General features: G+C 48.4%; 1 protein-coding gene across 2 annotated transcripts; it reads right to left on the bottom strand.

Annotated features, from left to right (window-relative positions):
- Positions 1 to 1,634: 1,634 nt before the first annotated feature.
- COPZ1 (COPI coat complex subunit zeta 1) lies at positions 1,635 to 21,176 on the bottom strand. Of its 2 annotated transcripts, none has more exons than XM_004274218.4 (9): positions 21,103 to 21,176; positions 10,552 to 10,620; positions 9,180 to 9,261; positions 8,461 to 8,552; positions 7,190 to 7,245; positions 5,592 to 5,669; positions 5,384 to 5,435; positions 3,882 to 3,920; positions 1,635 to 3,065 (listed from the first exon to the last, which is right to left on the bottom strand). In XM_004274218.4, exons 1-9 carry the CDS (start codon positions 21,118 to 21,120, stop codon positions 3,018 to 3,020), a joined length of 534 nt encoding a protein of 177 aa, XP_004274266.1. In that variant the 5' UTR covers positions 21,121 to 21,176; the 3' UTR covers positions 1,635 to 3,017. The 2 variants fall into 2 exon arrangements, with proteins under 2 accessions (XP_004274266.1, XP_049550209.1); XM_049694252.1 differs by lacking the exon at positions 1,635 to 3,065 and adding an exon at positions 3,112 to 3,292.
- Positions 21,177 to 21,702: the final 526 nt, after the last annotated feature.

Raw genomic sequence — 21,702 nt, 5'->3', positions numbered from 1 at the left:
TGGGGAGGAGGGAGAGAAGAATGGGAAATCGCCACATCTGGCAGGCAGGTGTCTGGCACTATTCAGGCTGTAGTCACTTTCCCAGCCAAAGGGGAGGGACAGGGATGGGGGAGGAGGGGTTCCCAGGATCCCCTGGGGAAGAGGGAAAGGCTCACAAACAGAGACAGAGGCCCAGAATCAGACAGAAAGAGACCAAAGGAGGGAGACAGTCCGACCCTACTCCCCAGTCTCTGCTTCAGTCAGGGCTGGGAATGGTTTTGCTCACAGTCCTGAAAGGAAATTGTTGGCCAGAGGACTGGGTAGGCCGGGGAACTAGAGTTCCATTCCTAGTGGGAAACGGAGAAGGCAGGAAAAGTTCAAACCAGGCCAGGCTGGGGAAACAAGCTCAGAGAATTCCAAGTCTGAGAACTGGATAGAACACCATTCTCCACACCCGTCACTGATCAGCAGCCCTCACCTCTCAAACTGACACGGCCCACCCCCCAGCAGGGCCAATGCTGGGTGATGAGTAGGAAGGTTAGGACAGCGACCTTAATTACTGAACACTGCTTTCCCCCCACCTCAGGGAGGCAAAGACAAAAATCCCTAGCCCTCATCCAGCCCCCTGTACCCTAACTCTCAATGCAGCACTGCAGGGTGCTATACCCAAGCATTTTTCTTTTTCTATCTGCTGAGGGTGACCCTGGGCCCAGTTGCCCCACAGTTGCTGAACTGAATTGCTAGGTTCTCAAACAGCAGGCGAGACTGGACAACTGTAGGTTTCATGCCTTGACGCTGGAGAGCCTTCCCCCTCTGGTTGCCTTTCTTCCCTCATCCTTTCCTATCTAAGGTCCTAATGCAGTCCCTCTTGCCTAACCCCAGAATTAACAGGCCTACCTCACAAGCAGTAGAGGTGACAGAGACCCTTCAGACTGCAGTGCAGAGAAGGGCTCCCCACGCTCCCCCTCTGCTTCAAATCCTGCAGGGGAAGGGGTAAAGAAAACCAAAGCGTTCTCCTGTCGCCGCGGCAACCATAAAACCCCCAGCTAAATCCATCTTGTGAGCTCACCGCCCCATTAAGATGCAGGGCCAGGCTCCGCGCCAGCCCAGCCACATTCATTTGTGCGAAGAAAGGTGGAGGAGGGGGAGGGGAGCAGGCTCTGGAAGGACGGGGAAATGGCGAGGAGAGGTTATTTACACCACTGTCCTGACCTTCTCGAGCACCACTGGCTCCGATAAATAACCCGCTCAGCGCCATTTCGGAGCGGGAGAGGGAGGTGCAGGGAGGGCGCCGGGGCTGCAGGCGGCCCCCACGCAGGTGCGCGTCTCCAGGTTACTAATGGCTGAGGCGGGCGCAGGCAGCTGGCTTCGGGGGTGGTGGGGTAGCACTCAGTTCCCTGGGACTCCCACTGAGAAAATACCATCCCTACCCCACCCCTGGCGCCGATTTCCAGGCGAGTGGCCGGGGAGATGCCAAGGAGGCAAAGAGCCCCGTAAATTAGGGATGGGGGGCGGGGGGGCAGAATGCTGGGGATTCTCTGAGGTGGGAGGGAAGGAATATTACAAGAGGGGGAGCGGGCGTGGGGGGGGCTGTTTAGAGGAATAGGAGCAGCTGCCGAGAAGAGAGGAAGAGGAATGGAAACATCACACAAAGGCAGTTTGGAAAAAGAAATGTTTTATTCCTCTCTGCGCAGAGCAGTATATGAAGGTGGCTATCATGCTGACTCCGCACATCTCTTCCACAAAAATGCCCCTCCAGGTCCAGGAAGCCCAGTTACCCGCCCAGTTACCCGCCCCCTTGGAAAACCGGCAGTTAGTGGGTGCGGGCAGGACGCTAAGTCTCAGGAAGGTTTCCTAAGACATTTTTGTGGGAAGTTTTGGGTCAAGGGGAGAGATGACCCAACAGTGGGTGTCCCATCCTCTGTCTTCCTGGGGAAATCCAAATCCCAAAGGTCTTCTGAAGAAAGGCACCTCTCTCAGCGACCTAGGGAAGGGAGGCGCCCAGACCTACTGCCTGGATGTAAGGCTGAGGCAGAGAGTGGACAGGGTTAAGCAGCAGAGAACGCAGACCCAAGGCAGAGGAGTGAGGCGCATGTGGGAGAGAGAAGGGGACTGCGAGAGCCCAGAGGCCCAAGTCATAAATTCCACCCTGTCCCCAGTTCTGAGCAGAAACTCTTCCTCCCAAGACTGGAATGGAGTTTTAGATCACGGACTGGCTTTGCTCCAGAGCACAGACAGGGCAAGCCAGGCAGAGCTCGCACGGGTAGTGAAGGTGGAAAGTTAAGGTATCAAACTGAGAGACAGACACTCCCACACCGAACACTCACAGACCATAGCAGTTTTGAAGCTATAAGCCAGGATCAGGGTAAAAAATGCAGCTGTGTCTGAAATACATAATTTTATAAGCCCTGTCCAATAAAATTTAATCACTGCTCCTTCCACTCTGTCCCCTGACTATGAGCTGTTCCCAATCTTTTTTCCAAGGCTGGGGGCCTGGGCAGTAAGAAGGAATGGGAGAAAATACCGAGTCCAGCAAGCGGGGCTGTGGCTGAGACTTCATCTGCCTCTCCCCACCCGCACTCCTTCTATAGAAAAGAATTCTCTCTCTCTCCCCTTGCTGGACATATGGACTGTTGGGATGAAGGCCGGATAAAGGCAAAGGGAGGAAAACACTCAGAACATTCTTTCTCCTGCTTTGATCTGAAGTGTAGCTGCAGCAAAGGGCACAGAAGCGGAGGAGAAAATATGGGGGATAGGAGAGCATGGGAGCATAATCCAGTCGAGCAAGGAAGAGGGTGCTCCCCCTGCCCTGTGTCCAAATCTGCTGAGAGCTTTACTCCCAGGACTGCAAAAAGGAGTGAGAAGGAACGGGAAGCGTATACGGGTTTGCGAGGGGGCAACCACAGACAGGATGGAGATTAAAGGATCCCTGTTATCCCCGAGATGACCCTGAGAGCATCAGCTGGGGGGCTGGATGAGAAGTCACAGCAGACATGTGGATTTTTTGAGGGGGTGAGGAGCCAGGAACAGTGGGGTCTTCACCGAAGGAGTGACCACTTGATCTGTTCTTTGGCTGACTGCAGCACCTGCAGGGACAAGGGTGGCATTGAGGGGCTTGCTGGGGGGTGGGGGTGGGGGGACGGGGCTCTCCTTCCCCTCACTTGCCTTCCCTGTCCTTAGAAGACTGGCAAATAGAAAATCCCCAAGGGTAGAGGGATGGGAAGAAGCTCTCTAAGGCCCTAGAGGACTATCAGTTTGGGAAATTCCAAAAAAATTCAAGTCCACTGGGGGGATGAAGAGAGAAGAGGTATACCTGGGAGGAAAGAAAAAAAACTGGGGGTTACCGGACATATGCTGAAGCGGGGTGGTAGGGGGAGAGTTTTACCACATCCAGATGGACCTCTTGGTAAGAATTCCAAGTGGGTAGAAAACAGAATCCCTCCCTGGCCCCCCTCCGCATCAGGTAGACAATCTCTCTGCAAAGTAGCAAGATCGATCTGCAAAACCTGCATATTCTAGAATGTGCACTTCCAGCTTAGCCCTCATTTGAATAATAAGAGAAAGACAGAGAGTGTGCATGTGTGCACGCACACAGATCGTGTGCTTAAGGCAAGCCTCTGCTGGGGAATAAATCACTGAATGAGGCATCAGGCAGGGAGGGTTTGAAGGGTACACAGCAAGGCTGACAGCCTACTGCTCATAGGAAACGGATAGGAGTTGGAGTGGGGTAGGGAGCGGCGGGCTATATGAGCCCCAGTTTTCTGGACTAGGAGGGAGCCCAAGAAGATATGTCTTCAGTCTCTAGTCTCCTGAATTCAGGCTTGGTGGGTTGGGGTGGAATACTACGCTAGCCTCTTTAGTGACCCAGTCCATCTGGAGAGGACAAAGGAAGAAAGTCATACCTGAGACACGGTCTGCTCCGTAAGGGGGACATCTTCTCCCTACGGCACAGAGAGACAAGCATTCAGCGTGGAAGAAAGCTGGAGTAAAACCTGACTGAGGTGGGACAATGGAGAAGGAAGAGGTGGTCCTTTAATGTCATTTTATTTATTTATGTATTTTTTGCGGTATGCAGGCCTGTCACTGTTGTGGCCTCTCCCATTGCAGAGCACAGGCTCTGGACGCGCAGGTTCAGCGGCCATGGCTCACGGGCCCAGCCGCTCCGCGGCATGTGGGATCTTCCCAGACCAGGGCGCGAACCCACATCCCCTGCATTGGCAGGCGGACTCTCAACCACTGTGCCACCAGGGAAGTCCAGAGGTGGTCCTTTAAACTGAAGCAAAGGGCACATGCCCTAACCTTCTCAGTCCCTCCTAGGGACTAGTTAGTACAGCCACAGTTTTACTTGGCCAGAGGGACTGTTGAGCAAAAAAGGGTCATTTCATCCATCTTCTGTTTTAAGGCAGGAGGACTTCTTAAAAGATTTATTCCATTCCAGGTAATCAGCAGGTTGTCTGATCCTCAACTTGGGGATGGGAGACCAGATTCCCTAGTCAGAGAAGACCTTCCCCGAATATCAATATCGCTAGGGAGAGGATAAGGGGGAGCCCAGGGTAGTTTAATGGATCCCGCAAGGCCTGATGGGTAACGACAGCATGTTAATTTGAAGAAATAAACTGCTGCAACAGCAGCCTGAGAAGGGGAAGGAGGGAGTTGGTGAAGGCGGTGGGGGTGGGGTGGGGGGGGAACTTCTCTCTTGCCACATAGAGACATATGTTAGAGGAGAAGATTAAACTATGCAAATGGAGCCCACGGCAGTTAAGGGAGAAGATTTCCCATTACCCGGCACTGTCAGCCTTCACTCTGTGGAGGTCAGAGCCGAGACATTCTGTGAATGGAGAGACTGGCTTTGCTCAGGCATCTCTGCACCCCTACAATTTGCTGGCAGGCTCTCTCTGCACCCAGCTGACTCGGAGCTTTCTCTGGTTAACTCAGTGGCCTCTTTCTGCTACCACTAGCACCAAAGAGGACAGAGGTTCTGGCAAATAAGTACTTCCTGACGGAGAGGTACTGTTCTCAGTCCTAAAAGACTTTAAAAGACAAGGAAGACATTCCTCTGCCTCAGGTAATTGGGATTCATCCCCACAGGAAGAAGCAGCCAACCTCAAATTCCTTTATCGTTTCAGAACCATCAATATTGAAGTTCCCTTTATTTCATCTTTGATCTAATAAGTATGTATTAAATGTCCACTCTGTGCAGACTGTATGAGATGCTAGGTACCAGGTGAGGGGCAGAAATATATTCCTCCTGCTTCCCGTCTTTGAGACAATGAGAATTTGAAAGGGAAGGAGACAGTATTCCACAAGTATGTATTCTACAAGCCCCAACCCTTAGATCATTTAGCAGGTCTGGCCCTGGAGGGTGAGTAGATGGGGGATGTAGGGGGGAGACAGTCCTGCTTACCCTTAACGCCACCCGGTGTACCACTTGCTGGGGATCGCTCTCCAGGATCACCCTGAAAAGACAAAGAAGAGACCATTGTTCACTCTGTCCTGAAGAACCAACTTAGTGTGGGGAAACTGGTCACTCGGCCCACTTGCCTTCGGACAGGGGCAGTGGCCCCACCCCTCATCCCAGATCCAGGGAGGTCCAGGGAGGTCAGAGCACTCACCCTCCGTCTACGATTTCATCCACAGCCAGGAAGAGCCCCTCCATGTTCTCCAGCAGAGCTCGCTTTTCTACGTTTTTCCTGAGTCCCCGAGAGAAGAGAAAACCCAGCCTGAGTGTGAAAGGGATCCTAGGACATTGTCTGAGCTGGGGAGCCTAAACTAGACCAATATGTGTCTCCACGAACCACACAAAGAAGTAAATAAGCACTTTCTGACTAACCCATTCTAACTCCCTTCCTACTCTTTTTTTTTTTTTTTTTGCGGTATGCGGGCCTCTCACTGTTGTGGCCTCTCCCGTTGCGGAGCACAGGCTCCGGACACGCAGGCTCAACGGCCACGGCTCACGGGCCCAGCCGCTCCGCGGCATGTGGGATCTTCCCGGACCGGGGCATGAACCCGTGTCCCCTGCATCGGCAGGCGGACTCTCAACCACTGCGCCCCCAGGGAAGGCCCCCCTTCCTACTCTCATTTGCTGAGTAACGATCAGGGATGCCAGGAAGAGATTCAAAATATACATACAGTCAACTTCTGACTATTCAAGGGCTGATTTCCAGAGCTATTGTTTCTTTCCTACCTGCCAGGATGCTGCTCACAACATTGCTCATGAACACTGACATCAGTGGGTGGAAAAGAGGGAACACACAGAGCTAAAACTCAATCTGGAGGTGGCGGGAGGTGAGGAGGGGCTGAGTGCAAACTCTGTTTGCACTCAAGCTCTGATAAGCCTTCCAAGCTTCTCTCTGCTCCTACCACCAGCTCCCCCAGCTCTGCTCAGGCCTTGAAAAGAAGCCCAGCTAGGGGGCTGGGAACTGCCAGGGCCCGGCCTCCACCAGCCTCAGATCTGGTGGTTGGTGCATATGGCCAGTCACATCCGTCAGTTTGACTCTTTCACTGGATCACCGAAATGAAGTCTATTCCATCACCTGGCTAAGAAATAAATCATGCCCTTCCTGAGGAAATCTGAGCCATTCACCCTGCTGATTCTGTGGGGCTGAGAGTGCCTGCTGTTCTGCTCTGTCCGGATGGCTGTCTGTACTGGGTTCACTTGGGAGCCCTGGATGTTTTCAGGAAAAGTATCTCGTCTCTCTTCTATTGCCCACCTGCATGGGGAACAGAGGGCTGGAGGGGAGGTGGATGGGGAGGAGACGGTAAAAGGCACATTCTTCCTGCTCTCTAGAAGGAAAAACTAAGGGCCGGACGTGAAAAACTGTGAGTGCTGCCTCCGTTCCCAGGGTGCTGGTGTTGCATCTGGGACATTTCCCAATGCTTGCCCTTTCTCTACCTCGAATGTAAAGAATGAAGCCGGGAAGGCACCTTGAGCGTGCTTGGAACTCTGACAGAGCCACTGGGGGATGCGAGAGTAGACACAGAGGCAAAGATTCTGCTCCCTCCCAGTCCCTTTTCTCAGGAGAACTATTCCACAGGAGTAACACACTCTCCCATCCAGTCCTCCCCATCAGTGCAAATTACTCTGAAATAATAAGCCCGACTTCTCAAGGTAAATCAACTCCCCAGAGCCTCTGCTCATCCCCCACAAATCCCTGGACCTGAAGAACAGTGACTGTCTCTCGCAAACAGATGTCAAGAATGGCCTGCTCACCTCAGCATCTGGCTCAGTGAGTCGAAGAGGCAATTCAGAACAGCCATGAGCATCAGCTGTTTGGAGACAGAAGAAGCAGGAGGATAAGGTTTAAGGCCCTGAAAGCTGCTACCTGAAAACAAAGCCCTCTAACTCATTAAGCATCAAAAGACACAGGCCTTCACAAAGGACCAACAGCATAAGGTGGAAGTGAGAGTAAAACAGGAAGACGACCCGTGGCTTCCCACAGAAATAAATTCTGCTTCATGACTCCATAATTTTAGGTCTCTCTTTGACCAGACTGGTCAAACAGAACTTTCCTGTCGCAGTCTTCTTCATGTCTTTACCAACTGTATGTGTGTTACCCTATGTCTTTGGTAGAAAAATCATTAACCAAGCAATAGATGAGGTCAGACTGCTGTCAAAAGAGAATGGACTTTGGAGTCAGGCAGATCTGGGCTTAAATCCCAGCCGAGCCATTTCTAGATGTGTGACCCTGGGAAAGTTGTCAGTTTGAACCACATGAAACTGCCACTTTTGTAGTCCAACAGTGGTCAAATGTAAGTAATTTCATATGGTTCCTCAAGGTTTAGTTTCCTCACCTATAAAACAAGGGCACTAATGCCCAAAACTCATAGAAGTGCTGTAAGGTTTAAATAACAATGTATTCTACAAAGCACTTACAGCAATAAGAACTCAGGAAAAGTTGGTTCTCTCCAACTTTGACTTTTGCCTCAAATTAAGTAAGGGCTTATTTTTACCTATCTACTCTCCTAGAAGTTGTGACCTGAGGTAAATAGCTTTTCCTGAGTTTAGGAAGCAGGTTAGGACTACACCCACAGTCTTCAGAGAGCCACTCAGAACGTATGGCTTTGACGTGACCCACAATGTTGCCTAACTGACCCAAACTCAGTCAGGTGTGGACCCTTCACAGCAGGAGCAAGCGTCCCCTGAACCCTGACCACACCTCAGAAATCCATCTCAAAACACCATCCAGGGAAGGCCATTGACATTATACGTTAGTATGGATCAAAACATAGATAGTATGGATCAAAACACAGACGGTGTGTCCTACATGGACACAGGAATCTGGGAAAGCTTCCACTCTAGGTTGATTCAGGTGCTCAGCCGTGTCTGTGAGGCTGACAGGGATCTCCAACAACTGCGTTAGCCAGTCGACGCCAGAGGGACACAGGGACGCGGCAGTCCTAGGGCCCAGAACCAGTCAGGAGGTCCTGCCGGAGGTTCAGGAAGGGAGAGCAGAGACAGCAAAGAGGGGTGGGGATTCTCACCTCATTTTCATAGGAGCTGCCGATCACATAGAAATAGAGATCGATGCTGCTTTTGTATACCACTGTCAGGCCTTCCAAGAGGGCAATTTCACCTGTGGGGGGGACAAAGGTGGAAACGGTGGGTGGCCTGAGACAAAGAAGTAGGAAAGAGGGAGTCACCATGAACTCCAGGTATCCAGCTGTGTGGGGCTGAGGGGAGGCAGGTCTTAATGACCCCCAAAGACTGAAGCGGACCTGCTTTTTCTTTTTGGGTGGTAGCAGAGGGCGGCAAGTGTACACTTGGGGGAGTCTAAGTATCTTCTCCTCTAACTGCTCCTGCCCCCCAGCCACCAGTAGCCTTATTTCCCTCGTCGTGTACGAGACAGGATACTAGTCAATCCTTCGGAGGTGGAAATGCAGAGCGGTCACCTTTACAGACTTCCATTTCCCTGCCCTAATGGACGCGGTACAACAAGCAGAGCTGCAGTTAAACTTGTCAAGTGAGGCCCATAAATCCGGGGGCCAGACAGGGAGCTAACAGCCAGCCTTCTAGCGCGGTATTCCCGCGTGGGGTACGCTCACCTCCCCATTACATTGCTGAAGAGTTTATTACATGAGGGGAGGAGGAAGAAAGAGAAGGAAGAGGCAGAGTCATTTCGCCCTTCCTCCGCCGCCCGCCGCCGCCCCCTTCCCGCTGTGGCTCTCCCACTGCAGGGAGTAGTGAAAGGAAGACGACCTACTGTCAGTCCGGTGGGTCTTGTTGAAAATGTTCTTCTCGAAGGCCTTTTGCTCCTTGACACTGGGGTAGGTGTCGTCATAGTACTGGTCAGAGGGAAAGGAGATGGGTTGGGTCATTAGAGCTGGGAGCCCAGAATGACTAGCGACTGTTTTGCCCTGGATCTTGGATTTCTCTCCTTCAAGGCGTGGGGTGAGGGAGAAATACTGACACGAAGAAGGGAGAACTACAGAGGCAGGGAATGGGCCGCGAGTAATCGGATACAAAACAAGGTTTTTAAGGACCATGCTACAAGCCACCCCGCCTCACGGTTCTCAGACCGTAAGGGCAAGAGGCCTAGAAGCCCTGTGATGAGGCTCTGCCCCATCTACATTCTAGGGCAGCAACCCTGAGGCCATTCCCAGGCGCCACCCCAGGTCAGGGAGCACTGCTAGAGAACACAAAAGGCACCAGGCCCTCACTGTGCAGAGCTGAGGAATGGGGAAGGGCTGCAAAAACCTCCTCTAAAGAAGGGCAAGCCCTGCCTGTGCTCTCTGATCTCCTGTATCTTAGCTTCCTTTCCAGTAAACTGAAAGAAGTGGGAGGCAAGCTAATACACTGTGGAGCCCACTCGCAAGCTCTCCCTGGCAAGGGGGTGGAGATGCAGGCTGCTAAATCGCTCTGCTCTTTAGGGGCTAATCCGCTGCAGTCAGCTGAAGACCTATAACAGGCCTGGCATTTAGTAACTGGATAACTGTTTCAAAAGGTGTCCTGCATAGTTACATCCAATTACAGGGAGGAACAGCTGGTGAATTCTGAACTAATCTCTACCTGCTGATTGATTTATGCTATGCTCGCCCGGAGTTAATCCACCAGGGACAGAAAAAATTTCTCCAGGAGGGGGAGAATATGGAGGGAGAGGAGACGGGTGTCCTTTCTCCTCTCTTTCAATAGATCCAAAGTTAGGAACATCCCACTGGGGAACTCAGCAGGTAACAAGCTTGGTGGTGACTGGAGACCTAGGACTGGAACCCTGGAGCTGCAAGAGAATTCCCTGGAAAAACCCAGGCAGGATGATGAGGTAGAAGAGAAAGGGACAGGAGTGATGGGCATGGGCAGGCTGCTTCTCACATCTAGACACTGCTTTGTTCAGAAACCAAGGTTCCAAAGTTTTTTCCTGTTCTGATGTTGATGACAAAGTCTAAGGATGGCAAGTAGGGAAGCAGGGCAACTAAGAGACAGGAGCAGTTTAGGTTTTATCTGGAGTAGTCAGAGGTAGATGGAAGAATTCTCAAAATTATGTGTGGGTGAATATGAGTTAATAGGGCCAGTCCCAAGATCCAAAGCTCAGAAAAAGTCTGTCTTTGCTCCTAAACTAATCTGAAAGGGAATCTCACCTTGGCAAAAAGTCGATCTCCGTCATTGTCCAGAATCAGGATGGCTTTGACAGTATACAGGGAGGGTTCCTGAAGAGATATGAACATACCTTCAGTCCTGAAGGCTCTTGCCACCATTAGCAAACCAGATACCTTCCCCTGGCCCCACTGGGGCTGCAAGGGGATACACAGGTGCCTCTGTAGGTCCCCTATCCCAACCTGGTTAGAGTTTGACATTTCCCACTGAGAATGACCAAGTGGTAAATGAACTGAATTGAGGGAGGGGACATTTCAACAAAGGACCCAAAGCAGCACCAGAGAAACAATTTCTATGAGCCAGACTCACAGAGGGCTTAATATTTGTTATTTCCAAATATTATGCTACAGTTATTTTCCAAATTACTCTCCCTCCCTGGTCTCCCAGGCACAGGTGGGTATGGAATGTGGAATGTAACCAGATTAATTAATAGGCACTGCACGAGGCTTTTTGAAAATAGCATTGACTGCCCTAGTGTACTTGGAAGTTCCTGCAGTCCCGATGCAGTAGCAATGCAGAGGTATAAAGAAAGCCTTCCCTAAACCACCCACACACTGAGCAGATGGAAACAAGCACGCGTGCACGCACACACTCACACACAGACACACCAGTTCTGAATGCAGCCCAGCGAGACATCCATCTTCCAAGACTTCCCCTAGGAGCTCAGCTCCTCTACTATACCCTGACGACCACCACGTAACTTGCCAAGACAAAAAGCAATCTGAATTTGTGGTAGTTAAGAAGCAGTAAGAAGAGGCTCCGTCTAAGAAACACTCTGGAGCCTGGAGACAAGGAGCAGGGGTGGAGTGTTCTTTCACAACCAAAAAGCAACCTTTGAGGAAACTGGCTCCATAAAGAAATCAGGGGCTTCCCTGGCGGTCCAGTGGTTAAGACTCCGTGCCTCCACTGCAGGGGGCACGGGTTTGATCCTTGGTCGGGGAACTAAGACTCTGCATGCTGTGTGGCATAGCCACAAAAAAAAGAAAAAGAAAAGAAAAAGAAATCAGAGTCTCAGCCTTAACAGTTACACTAAAACTCAAAGCATATCACTTTGCAAAAGCGCCTTCACTCCGGCAACTTCCAGGGAACCAGCTAACAGGAAAGGAAGAAGAGGAAGGGAAGGGAGCCCGTGGGATGTGTATGGAAGGTGTCTGCAGGCTCACATTCCTTGACTTTCTCATCAGCGTTACTTACCGTGGATATCCTTCTCCCGTGCTTTGAGACAAGAGTGTTGCTTTGCTACCTCCGTTTCCTGGCCCTACTTAGGAAACCCACAGCCTTCACAGGGCCAAACATATTCTCCGAACGTATGTTTAACAAAGACCCAAAGGTGATCAGGAAAGATTCACTGCCAAGGATCTGCAGCCTCTACAAAGGTAAACTATCCCATAAGGCTCCAGGAGGTTTATGGTTCCATGCAAAGAACCAACCTTAGCTCAAGGAGTTAAGAATGAGAGTAAAGGGAACCCAGTCTTTTGAGAACAGGGTGATAAAGAAGGTAAGCTTTCCCCACTCGGATTCTTGAGGACAGAAATTTTTGTTTCTTTCACTGATTTATTACAAGTGTCCAGAACAATGCCTGACATATACTAAACTCTCAGTATTTATTGAATGATTATGAGAATAAATGAAGTTTGAGAGTAAAGTAGAAATTTATTGATGCAGTAAGCATCTAGGGGATTCTCTTATAATTAGACATCCACGTACAGGTAGATTTTTTGGTGTGGCCATTTTGGGTGATATTACTACCAAGTCATCCTCCTCTGACAGACATTCCTTCAAGATGCCCATGCTACACATATTACTCTATGGAACCCTCTCTCAAACTAAGGGACTCTGCCTAGCAGAAGGACGTCCTCTAGAGTCTCATCTAAAAAGTCACAGATAAAGCAGCTTTCCTAACTCCTAATTCCCCACAGAAAGATCTTCCCATAAAGCAGGCTCAGTTCTATAGCAACTTGGATCCTCGATTCACCAACAGGGAGACAGTCATGGGAATGAATTTTCTTAATAGAGGAAAAGCAGTCCATAAGGAAGGAAATTTAGAAGAAATCGTTTTTCCCACAACATTTTCCCTGGAAACCTTCGGCTCTGTTTCGCTATCCGCATTCACAGCAACCTTGGAGAGCTTCCCAATGGTTGAAGCCGGGCATTGATCTGGCGCAGGTAACTCGTGCCTGCAGCCACAAAGTCTGGCATCTCTAGAAAGGATGGGATCCCAAAGCAAAGAAAAACCCTTACGGCAGGACTTCCCTGGTGGTGCAGTGGTTAAGAATCCACCTGCCAATGCAGGGGACATGGGTTCGAGCCCTGGTCCAGGAAGATCCCACATGCCACGGAGCAACTAAGCCTGTGCGCCACAACTACTGAGCCTGTGCTCCAGAGCCCGCGAGCCACAACTACTGAGCCCATGTGCCACAACTACTGAAGCCCGTGCACCCAGAGCCCATGCTCTGCAACAAGAGAAGCCACTGCAATGAGAAGCACGCGTACTCCAACGAAGAGTAGCCCCTGCTCACTGCAACTAGAGAAAGCCCGCGCACAGCAATGAAGACCCAACACAGCCAAAAAATTTAAAAAAAAAAAAAAAAACCTTATGGCCACCAGCCAACTAGGACAGTCAGACAGTCCTCTGTGGCCAACAGGGTGAGAGAGTGCCTAAAACAGCCAGCAAAGAGAGAGACAGATTCCTAGGTCCTGCTCCTGGCTCTTTTCACTGGCTTCCTAGAAGACGCAATCAAGGAAACCCCCAAAATAGAAACCTGGATCTTCCTGGGAAGGATAAAATACAGGCAAAGGCAGGCAACGAGAAGACCAGAAGGGACCGTAAGTATGAAAAGGGTAAGATGGCACTAGAGAAAAGGCTGGTCATTTCAAACTTCCAAAGAAATGACTACACTAAATAAAGCTGAGAACTTAGGCAAGAGCTTAAATGCTGCTTTAATTCTCCACTCTGCTACAGCCACAACTGGCAGCTTCTCCTTTACTTCTCCTGCCACCTCCTGACTGCAGCTGGTTCCACTTCAGCCTGGGGCCTTTACCTCTCAGGAGTGGGGAGGGCCTGGAGTTCCTCTCATATCATAACCAGCCAGTTTAAAGGGCCCAGAAGCCATTACTGATAATGTAATTTCATTTTAAGTTTTTCACAAAGGGCAAGTTTATAAATAACTCCCAGCTCTTGAGAAATGGGCTTCCTGGACAATGGACTAGGCTTGACCTTGTAACACATTAAATGCTGATTATTGAGAAAGACACTACAAGCTTAGGACCATGTTCAAAGGATTTAAAAGGTCTATCCTTCCCTCCCATTCCCAAATGGGTAGCTGCTAGAAAGCTTTCGAGACAAAGTTCTGTGATGCACTGACTTTCAGAGAGCCACAGCCTGAGTGTATAACAGAACTTCACCTCAAATGCTAATGGTGCCTGGAAATGATGTGCAGGCAGACTGGTGTTTGGGACGGTGGGTGGCTCGGATAGATTTTCATGTCCATTTTTATTATCAAGAAAACTAGACTGGACTCCTCAGGAGAGCTGAAACAACACCGAATGAGCAACGAGCCTGCTGCAAACAAGTCTTATCTCAATCACGGGCTTCTGAAGCCTGGTGAAAAACATCAACATCTCCCAGCATCCCCTACCCCAGCACACAGAGGACTAGAAGGGAAGAGTCATTCCTCGTGCTGCCCCCTGTGGGCCTTCGGATGACCTGCAGCTTCCTCAGGATTATAGTCATTAGCAAAAACATTAAAAAGGCAACTCTGGAGAAAAGCTCTCTATTTGTGTGTCTTGTAAGTCAATCTAGGAGAGGTGGGCCCTGAAGAAGCACTGAATTAAGTCTATCCACAATGTATATAGTAAGAGGACACTCTGGGGTAAGATCATGATACGCCACCAGAAGAGGACTAGGGTAGTGTTTGGAGCAGGTAGACAGGATATTTGAGGCCTATGATTAATTATTTTATTTGATCCTTTGTGGGGGATGGAGGAGGAAGAGGGAGGGAGCCAAGAAGTCTTTGTGGAGTTAGAGGATGCTATCCACAAAGCTGAAAGGACACAAGTAAGAATCTGGTTGAGATTCCTAGAAAGTTCATTCCCCACTTGTAAAGAAATCTTTATGGCCATGCCAAAAAGTAGTACCCTGGCTTGGCAATGGGTCTCCATCAACTAGAAACAAGATGCTCTTCCCTCAACCCGATTTATAAAGTAAAACCAAGACAAAACCAAAACCAAGAGAAATTTCTAGATACCACTCCCAGCCCCACATGGCTAAGCAGGTATTTTGCTCTCTGATTCTGTGCCAATTTCTTTAAAATGAAAAGCTCCTCTGGGATTGAGGGCTCCGATTTGCCAGCCACAAGCCTGGGGACTTCAGATGAAAAGAAAAGAAGAATTAGGCAAAGGTTTTGCCAGAGAAGGGCAGTTTTCACATACTACCCAGGGGTTTGCTTAGATTCAGGCAGCACAGCTCAGGAAAGAATAGGAGCCACAGGTACCACAGAACATTACCCATCTGACCTGAGACCAAATATCGGTTAAGAGGAAACTGAACACAAGTCTTAGGAAGGAAGAACTGTTGGCAGGAAGAGCCACCTAGAAAGAATCTTCCTATCTGACACAGATACAAACCATGAAAGCACGGTCACCAGAAGTCTGCCACTACAGGAAAAAATGTCTCTAAACTCCTAAAATCCTTTATTATAGTCTGCATCAGCCATTAACTCAAGTTCCACCTTTCTCTGGGACTCAGCTTTCTCATCAGTGAAATGAGAGGCCTGAGCTAGATCAGTTAAGTTAATAACTTTTCTGAGTTACAGCAGACCCCCTTTGATAAGCTGACGAAATCTATGGACCTTGTTACCAGAAAAAATACACATTCACAAATTTTTATGATTTCAAGGAGTTCATAGACCTAGGTTTAGAATTAAATGAGATTCTCTCTGAAGACAAAAACACAGTGCAGGGAGGGGAGGAAAAAAGGGGGAAATGAGTGATACTTTTGTAAATCACCCCCTGTCCTCTGCCAGGCACCAAATAATGACTTCAAGAAGTATGTGTGTGGCCTTCATAAATTAATAAATGATTGAGAAAACTAACACAGCCAGCAGGGGGAGCTAAGGTCAGCACCACACCCCTCCAGCTTTCAGTATTAAATTTCGCGGCCATGGGACAGGCAGGACAAAGATAACCAGGCCCCAAGCTCTTCAGGAATGCAAAGTCTCAGGTCCTTTCTTAAAATTCCAAAAGCTTGTCTGCTAGAGAATTTTTTGCCCAGGGGGTCACACAGTCCCTAATTCTTCAACTATTCTGGAAATGAGAGAATTACAGAAATGAGGGGACAAAGCGAGGAGCACTGCTGGGAAGACATGAACTGAACAAGCAGAAATCACAGTACTCCACACCTGAGGCCTGAGAGCAACATTAGAACTTCCTGCCTGCCCAGTTTGATAATCCAAGAGCTCTCATTTAAATATCATGCAGCAAAGGGAAAACTCAAATGGGGCTAGACCTATTTCTGATGAGTCCTTGCTCATGATCGGTATCATAATTTACTCCCCGCCCCATCCTCCATCTGCTTCTGAAAACAAAAAGGTAGTCTCTGAAAGACTGAATTGACAGCCTCTGTGTTCATCTTTCAGTCTACTTGCTCCCCCAAATCAACCCCCGAGACAGAACTGCTCTCCTCTCCCCTAGTTTCAGCCTCCCTCTAAAAACTACACAAATAGTAGAAAAGGAGTTGGAGAAAATTGGTGGACAGAGCTGTCCAGGCCAACTGGCTGTGGATGGGGATATCTGCCTTAATAGTGGGAATATTAAAAAGCCAAAACAGGAGACGTAGGCTTCATCTGCAGCATGTAAGACTTAGGTTACACAACAGGAAAGACTTCCTGAAGAGGTGAGGGTAGTCAAACACCGGAAGAGGTGACACAGGCCAGGGAATCTAAGGACAGGAGAACTCCTCTAATAATCTGATCTGAGGAAAAGCCTGTTCTGTGCAGAATCAGCTGAGGCAGAATGTGAGAGGGCCCTTGCCAGTACGGATCTCTTATAATGTGCATGGACCCAACCTCCTCATCCAGCTTCATCAGATGCCCATGGGCACTCTGCCTTCCATCTTCCTAATTACTCTAGAAGTGGGTAGGTAGGCACTAATTCTTTACCCGTTCCATCCTTTATTTGCTTCTCTAGCTCCCCTTTCCATAACCAGTTTTCTTGTCAGTAACCTGACTCTAACCAAGTCACAGTGATGGACTAAAGTAAAAAACAGTAGGGCTTCCCTGGTGGTGCAGTGGTTGAGAGTCCGCCTGCCAATGCAGGGGACACGGGTTCGTGCCCCGGTCCGGGAGGATCCCACATGCCGCGGAGCGGCTGGGCCCGTGAGCCATGGCCGCTGAGCCTGCGCGTCCGGAGCCTGTGCTCCGCAACGGGAGAGGCCACAGCGGTGAGAGGCCCGCGTAACGCAAAAAAAAAAAAAAACAAACAGTAGCAAGTATCTAGCTGAAAAAGACCCTAAATCTGCCACTAGGCTCCCTCAAATATCTGGATAATTGCATTCATCCTCTGCCTCCCAGGGAAGACCTGGCTTCTCAAGGGTCTGGCTTTCTTCACATGGAGGCCCCCTCCTCCTCTTTTGACTGTGTGACAGCTCCCCCAGACCTCTGATATAATTTATACCTTGCCGGGGACCAACTCTTTCCCACCACTGTGAAGGAGAGGGAAAAAATACATATAAATACGTCGGAAATCTATAACGAGGTCTTCTTGGAGGGCAGGACATGGGGGGAGTTAGAAGCAGCGTCAATTGCTCTTTAGGGGTTTTAGTTCAAGCCGAGGTCTGCTTCCAGCAATCAACCATTAAAACAAGCCGGCCAGAGTAACAGCACAGTTTATTCTGATCATTTAATTTGAAGTGTCAATAAATTAAACTTCAATCAATTAAACTCGGTGTGCAATAACCCAGATGGACACCCCGACACCAACATAATCACAATAAAAATTTTTATGGTTGCCAGGGACCTCACCGGGGGCAGTGCTGGCACTGCTCGCGCCCTAGCTGCGAAATATATCTCCACAGTGCAGGAACGAGGAGATTGCTTCTCCTAACGAAATGGACGGGCCAGGCACCGGCAAGGACGCAGCTGGGAGAGGGGCACAGGGGACTGCCAGGAACGAGATGGGAGTGCTTTGGGGGCTTAATGTAATTGATACCTTTGCCCAGAGCAGGGGGAGGGGGCATTTAGGCCAAGTACCTCTACTGTTAGTGCCAAAAGAATTTAACAAAAGCCCCATTAAGATGATTCAGGAAGCAAAGGCCACGGAGCAATATGAACCTTTAAGAGTCACTGATGTATTCTGCAGTTTCTTCCTCCACACATACACATGCTCTCGTGCACTCTGGATGCCCTGATTTTTGAATGAGGCTTAGAATTCAGGATCTGGTCATTGTTTTAGGATAGAAATTTATTAAGGGGAGAGTAAGAATAAAATTAAGAAGTCTAGTCCAAAAAGCACTGGAAAAGCACTCAGAAAGTGAATCCAGAGAGGATTAGGAAAAATGAAACCTATGAGGAAAGATGTAAGGATCTAGACTGCTAGAGTAATTCAGTTTTGAGGAAAAAAAGGGTAAAGAGGGGAAGGAGGAAGGGGATAAGTCATTATCTTTAAGATTCCGTAGGTTATTAATGGCGAATGGTGACCTGCAGAGATCCCTCTCTATTCACAACTAAGAGAGTACCAGCAGAAGACAGCAGGAAAGGAGGAAGCTGAGTCCAAAGATGCGGGCTGGGGGCATTATTATCAAGCACTGGGAATGGAAGGAGATGAAAAGAGACCCGAGAAAGATCAAACAAATCTGCTTGAAAGGTAGGGCTGGATTACCTAATTCAAGAAAGAAACGCCACCCACTGTAAAGTACCTAAATGAAGGGAACCTATTGGCATTTAGAAATTCCCATAATCAGATCAAATTTCTAATGATGGTTCTTCTTGCCCCCCTCTAGCTTACTCTTCCCTTCTTCTAAACATCCTGTGGCTATGGGTCTTGTAGAGGTGAGGAGACAAGAATATGCTTTGATCAGGTTTCCCCAGAGGGCCAGCCAAACCAGGAAACAGAAATGTGAGAGGAGGAAGCCTAAAGGAACTTTAGAAGGTATCTGCCCACTCTAAGGAGTGTTTTGTTAAATACTATCCAGGCACAGTAAACTCTTTAGCTCAGCGGAGAGCTAAGGTAAAATCCAGATTAACTGAAAGTACAATTTGGCATACTGAAGACGTGGAAAGCCCATGATGAGATAACATCAGAGAGACACTTGGTCTGGGAGGCTTAGGAGTCGAAAACTAATCCTAGTCTTGATTGTGCTTCCTTGAGGAAGCCCTTTGCCCTAAACCTTCGTTTCCCCTTACCCCATCGAACAGGTTCCTCATGACAAAGAATCAGTAAGGTTTCTAGAGCAAACTTCAGAGGTACCTGACCAGGTCAGCAAGGATCTGTAAATGCAGCATCTTAGGTATAGATTAAAATGGATATAAGGAAGAAGCAGGTTGAAACAGACTTCGCTGAGGAAGCAGAGACAAGAATTGAGGTAAGAGAAAATGTGAGAGAGACTTTCATATGTAACTCCCTCAGGTCAGCACTACACACAAATCCCTTGTTAAAAGAGCTCCTCAAGTAATATCGCCCTCACTCCTTTACCTCTAGGCAGGCTCCCTTCTAAACAGATCTAGGGGGCAGTCTAAAAATTTCTTAAACTTCCAAAGAAACAAATTCCCTAGAATTTATCCCAGACTGTTAACTGGTTAAGAATACTGGTTAATGGCGGGGGAGGGGGGTGTGGGTGGTGGTGGGATGAATTGGGAGACTGGGATTGACATATATACACTAATATGTATGAAATAGATAACTAATAAGCACCTGCTGTATAAAAAAATAAATCAAATAAAATTCAAAAATTAAAAAAAGATATAATTCACATACCATTTACTCATTTAAAATGTACAATTCAACTGTATTTAGTATATTCATAAAGTTATGCAACTCTCACCATAATCTAAGTTTAGAACATTTTTATCACCCCAAGGAAACCCCATACCCACTAGCAATCACTCCCCATCACTCTTCTCCCATCAGCACTAGGCAATTACTAATCTGTTTTCTGTCTCTACACATTTGCCTATTCTAACATTTGATATAAATGAAATCATATACTATGTGGTCTTTTGTAACTGGCTTCTTTCACTTAGCTTATGTTTTCAAGGTTATCCATGTCGCAGCGTGTATCAGAGCTTTATTTCTTTTTATTGCCAAATTGTATTCCATTGTATGGATATGCCACATTTTGTTTATCCATTCAGAAGGAGATGGACATTTGAGTTGTTTCCACTGTTTAGCTATTGTGATAAAGCTGCTATAAATATTCATGTGCAAAAAAAAGAAAAAGAATACTGGTTAACCACTTGGTACAGAAAATGTCTTTAATAAGATTTTAAAGCTTTCTACCTAGACTTAACCAACCCATATGATGGGAAGGAATTATCCCTATCTTTGCCATTTTGAAAGAGGGGAATTGAAACCTGTTATTCTCTTTTACCTGATGAGGATCTGGGTGTGTACATGTGAAGAGCTGAAGGAAAAAAAAAAAGGCCTAGAGTTCAACTCAATTAAGGAAGGAGCTGGGAGCAAAACTCCTACACCCACATATATATATGTTAAAATCCCCAAATTGAAAAGGAGGGGGCGCATTTTTGAGAGAAACGCTCTGGTTCAGTTCTAAAGAAAGGGTAATAGTATTTTATTTTTTTGAACAAGAGAAAAGGATCACATGGACAGGGGAGTGAAAAGGCGCCCTTTAGCCACCAAAATTCTTATATAACTAGAGGAATAGTGGGCATCCCAGATCCTACAATAAGAATTCCCAAAGTTTAAATGAAGAGAGAAAGGAGAACAGAATAAGGAGTCGAGAATAAGGAAAAATATTCCACACTCCATGCTGACTCTATCAGGTATTCCAGAACTCTGATGGAACACTGATTCCTCATGATGCCAAATCTACATAGTAGGAAGCCGAAGAAGAAAATCGTGTTTTTTGAAGGAATATGACAGGGAATTATCAACGGAGAGGCACACTGTGACAACTACCAGGAGGAGCATGTGATGACAAACACCTGCACTCTATTCTGACAATCTGAGGCGAGTTTGGAGTTTTGGGGAAACTCAAATCAGGATATCATCCACAATGATCATAATCAGAGGGAATCTGAAGGACCCCAATCCAGTACGCTCATGATACTATGTGTCCTAAGGACTCCATGTGCTCCCTTCAACTTTCCACTGACTCTGCCCTCTCCACGGCAGAGCTTCCTACTCTAAACCGAGGCTTTAGCTCCTGCACTAGGCCACACGCTTATTCCAGGAACCGGCAGAACGGTCGGACCCCGAGGATTACCCGGAACTCCCCTTTCTACCCCCTCCCACTCAGACTGAACCCCGACTCCCGGCCCCTCTGGACATCGCAGCATCTCGGCCGCCCCTCCAGCTCCTACCAAAATCAGCGCCTCCATCTTGCCCCGCAGCTGGTGCCGACGTGGAGCCGCAGAGACAACGCCGCCGCTGATTGGCCCTAAGTCCTCATTAGATCCCGCCCACAATGAGGGTTATTGGGCTCCCAGGTGTCAGCTATTACTGTATTAACCAATCAGTGTACTAGCTTACTTAGCGGAAGCAAGGTGTCCAGCCAGAAGGCGCAGGTATTTGATTGTCAGTTTAAACACTCAATAAAACAACAAAACCTCACTAATAAATGGGGCGGGAGGGTCAGTGGGGCGGGGTTGTTTCCATGGGGAACAGAGGAAGCGATTATCAATTTTCAATTGGCCGGGCTGAGGGCACATGATATCGTCGGCCGGATTTAGCAACTTTAATTCGCACTCCCTTTAGGGAGCGCTGTGTCTCTTTAGCCCTTAACACAGGCAGCTCTCGACGGAATCCTACCCTAATCCGCATTCCAGAGCCTCCATTAGGTCCCTGATGTCCACGGTTGCTTTGGGAAACACTGCTAGCTCTTCCTTCAGACTCGCTCAGATCCCTTCAGCATACTCGCAGAAAGTCTGCACAGCCATAGAGTAAAGGCACAAGATGCCCAG

The sequence above is a fragment of the Orcinus orca genome, chromosome 11 (assembly GCF_937001465.1).
Source record: "Orcinus orca chromosome 11, mOrcOrc1.1, whole genome shotgun sequence".
Lineage (NCBI taxonomy): Eukaryota > Metazoa > Chordata > Mammalia > Artiodactyla > Delphinidae > Orcinus > Orcinus orca.
The sequence above is the reverse complement of the archived record's forward strand: the minus strand, read 5'-3'. Positions and strand labels throughout refer to the sequence as shown.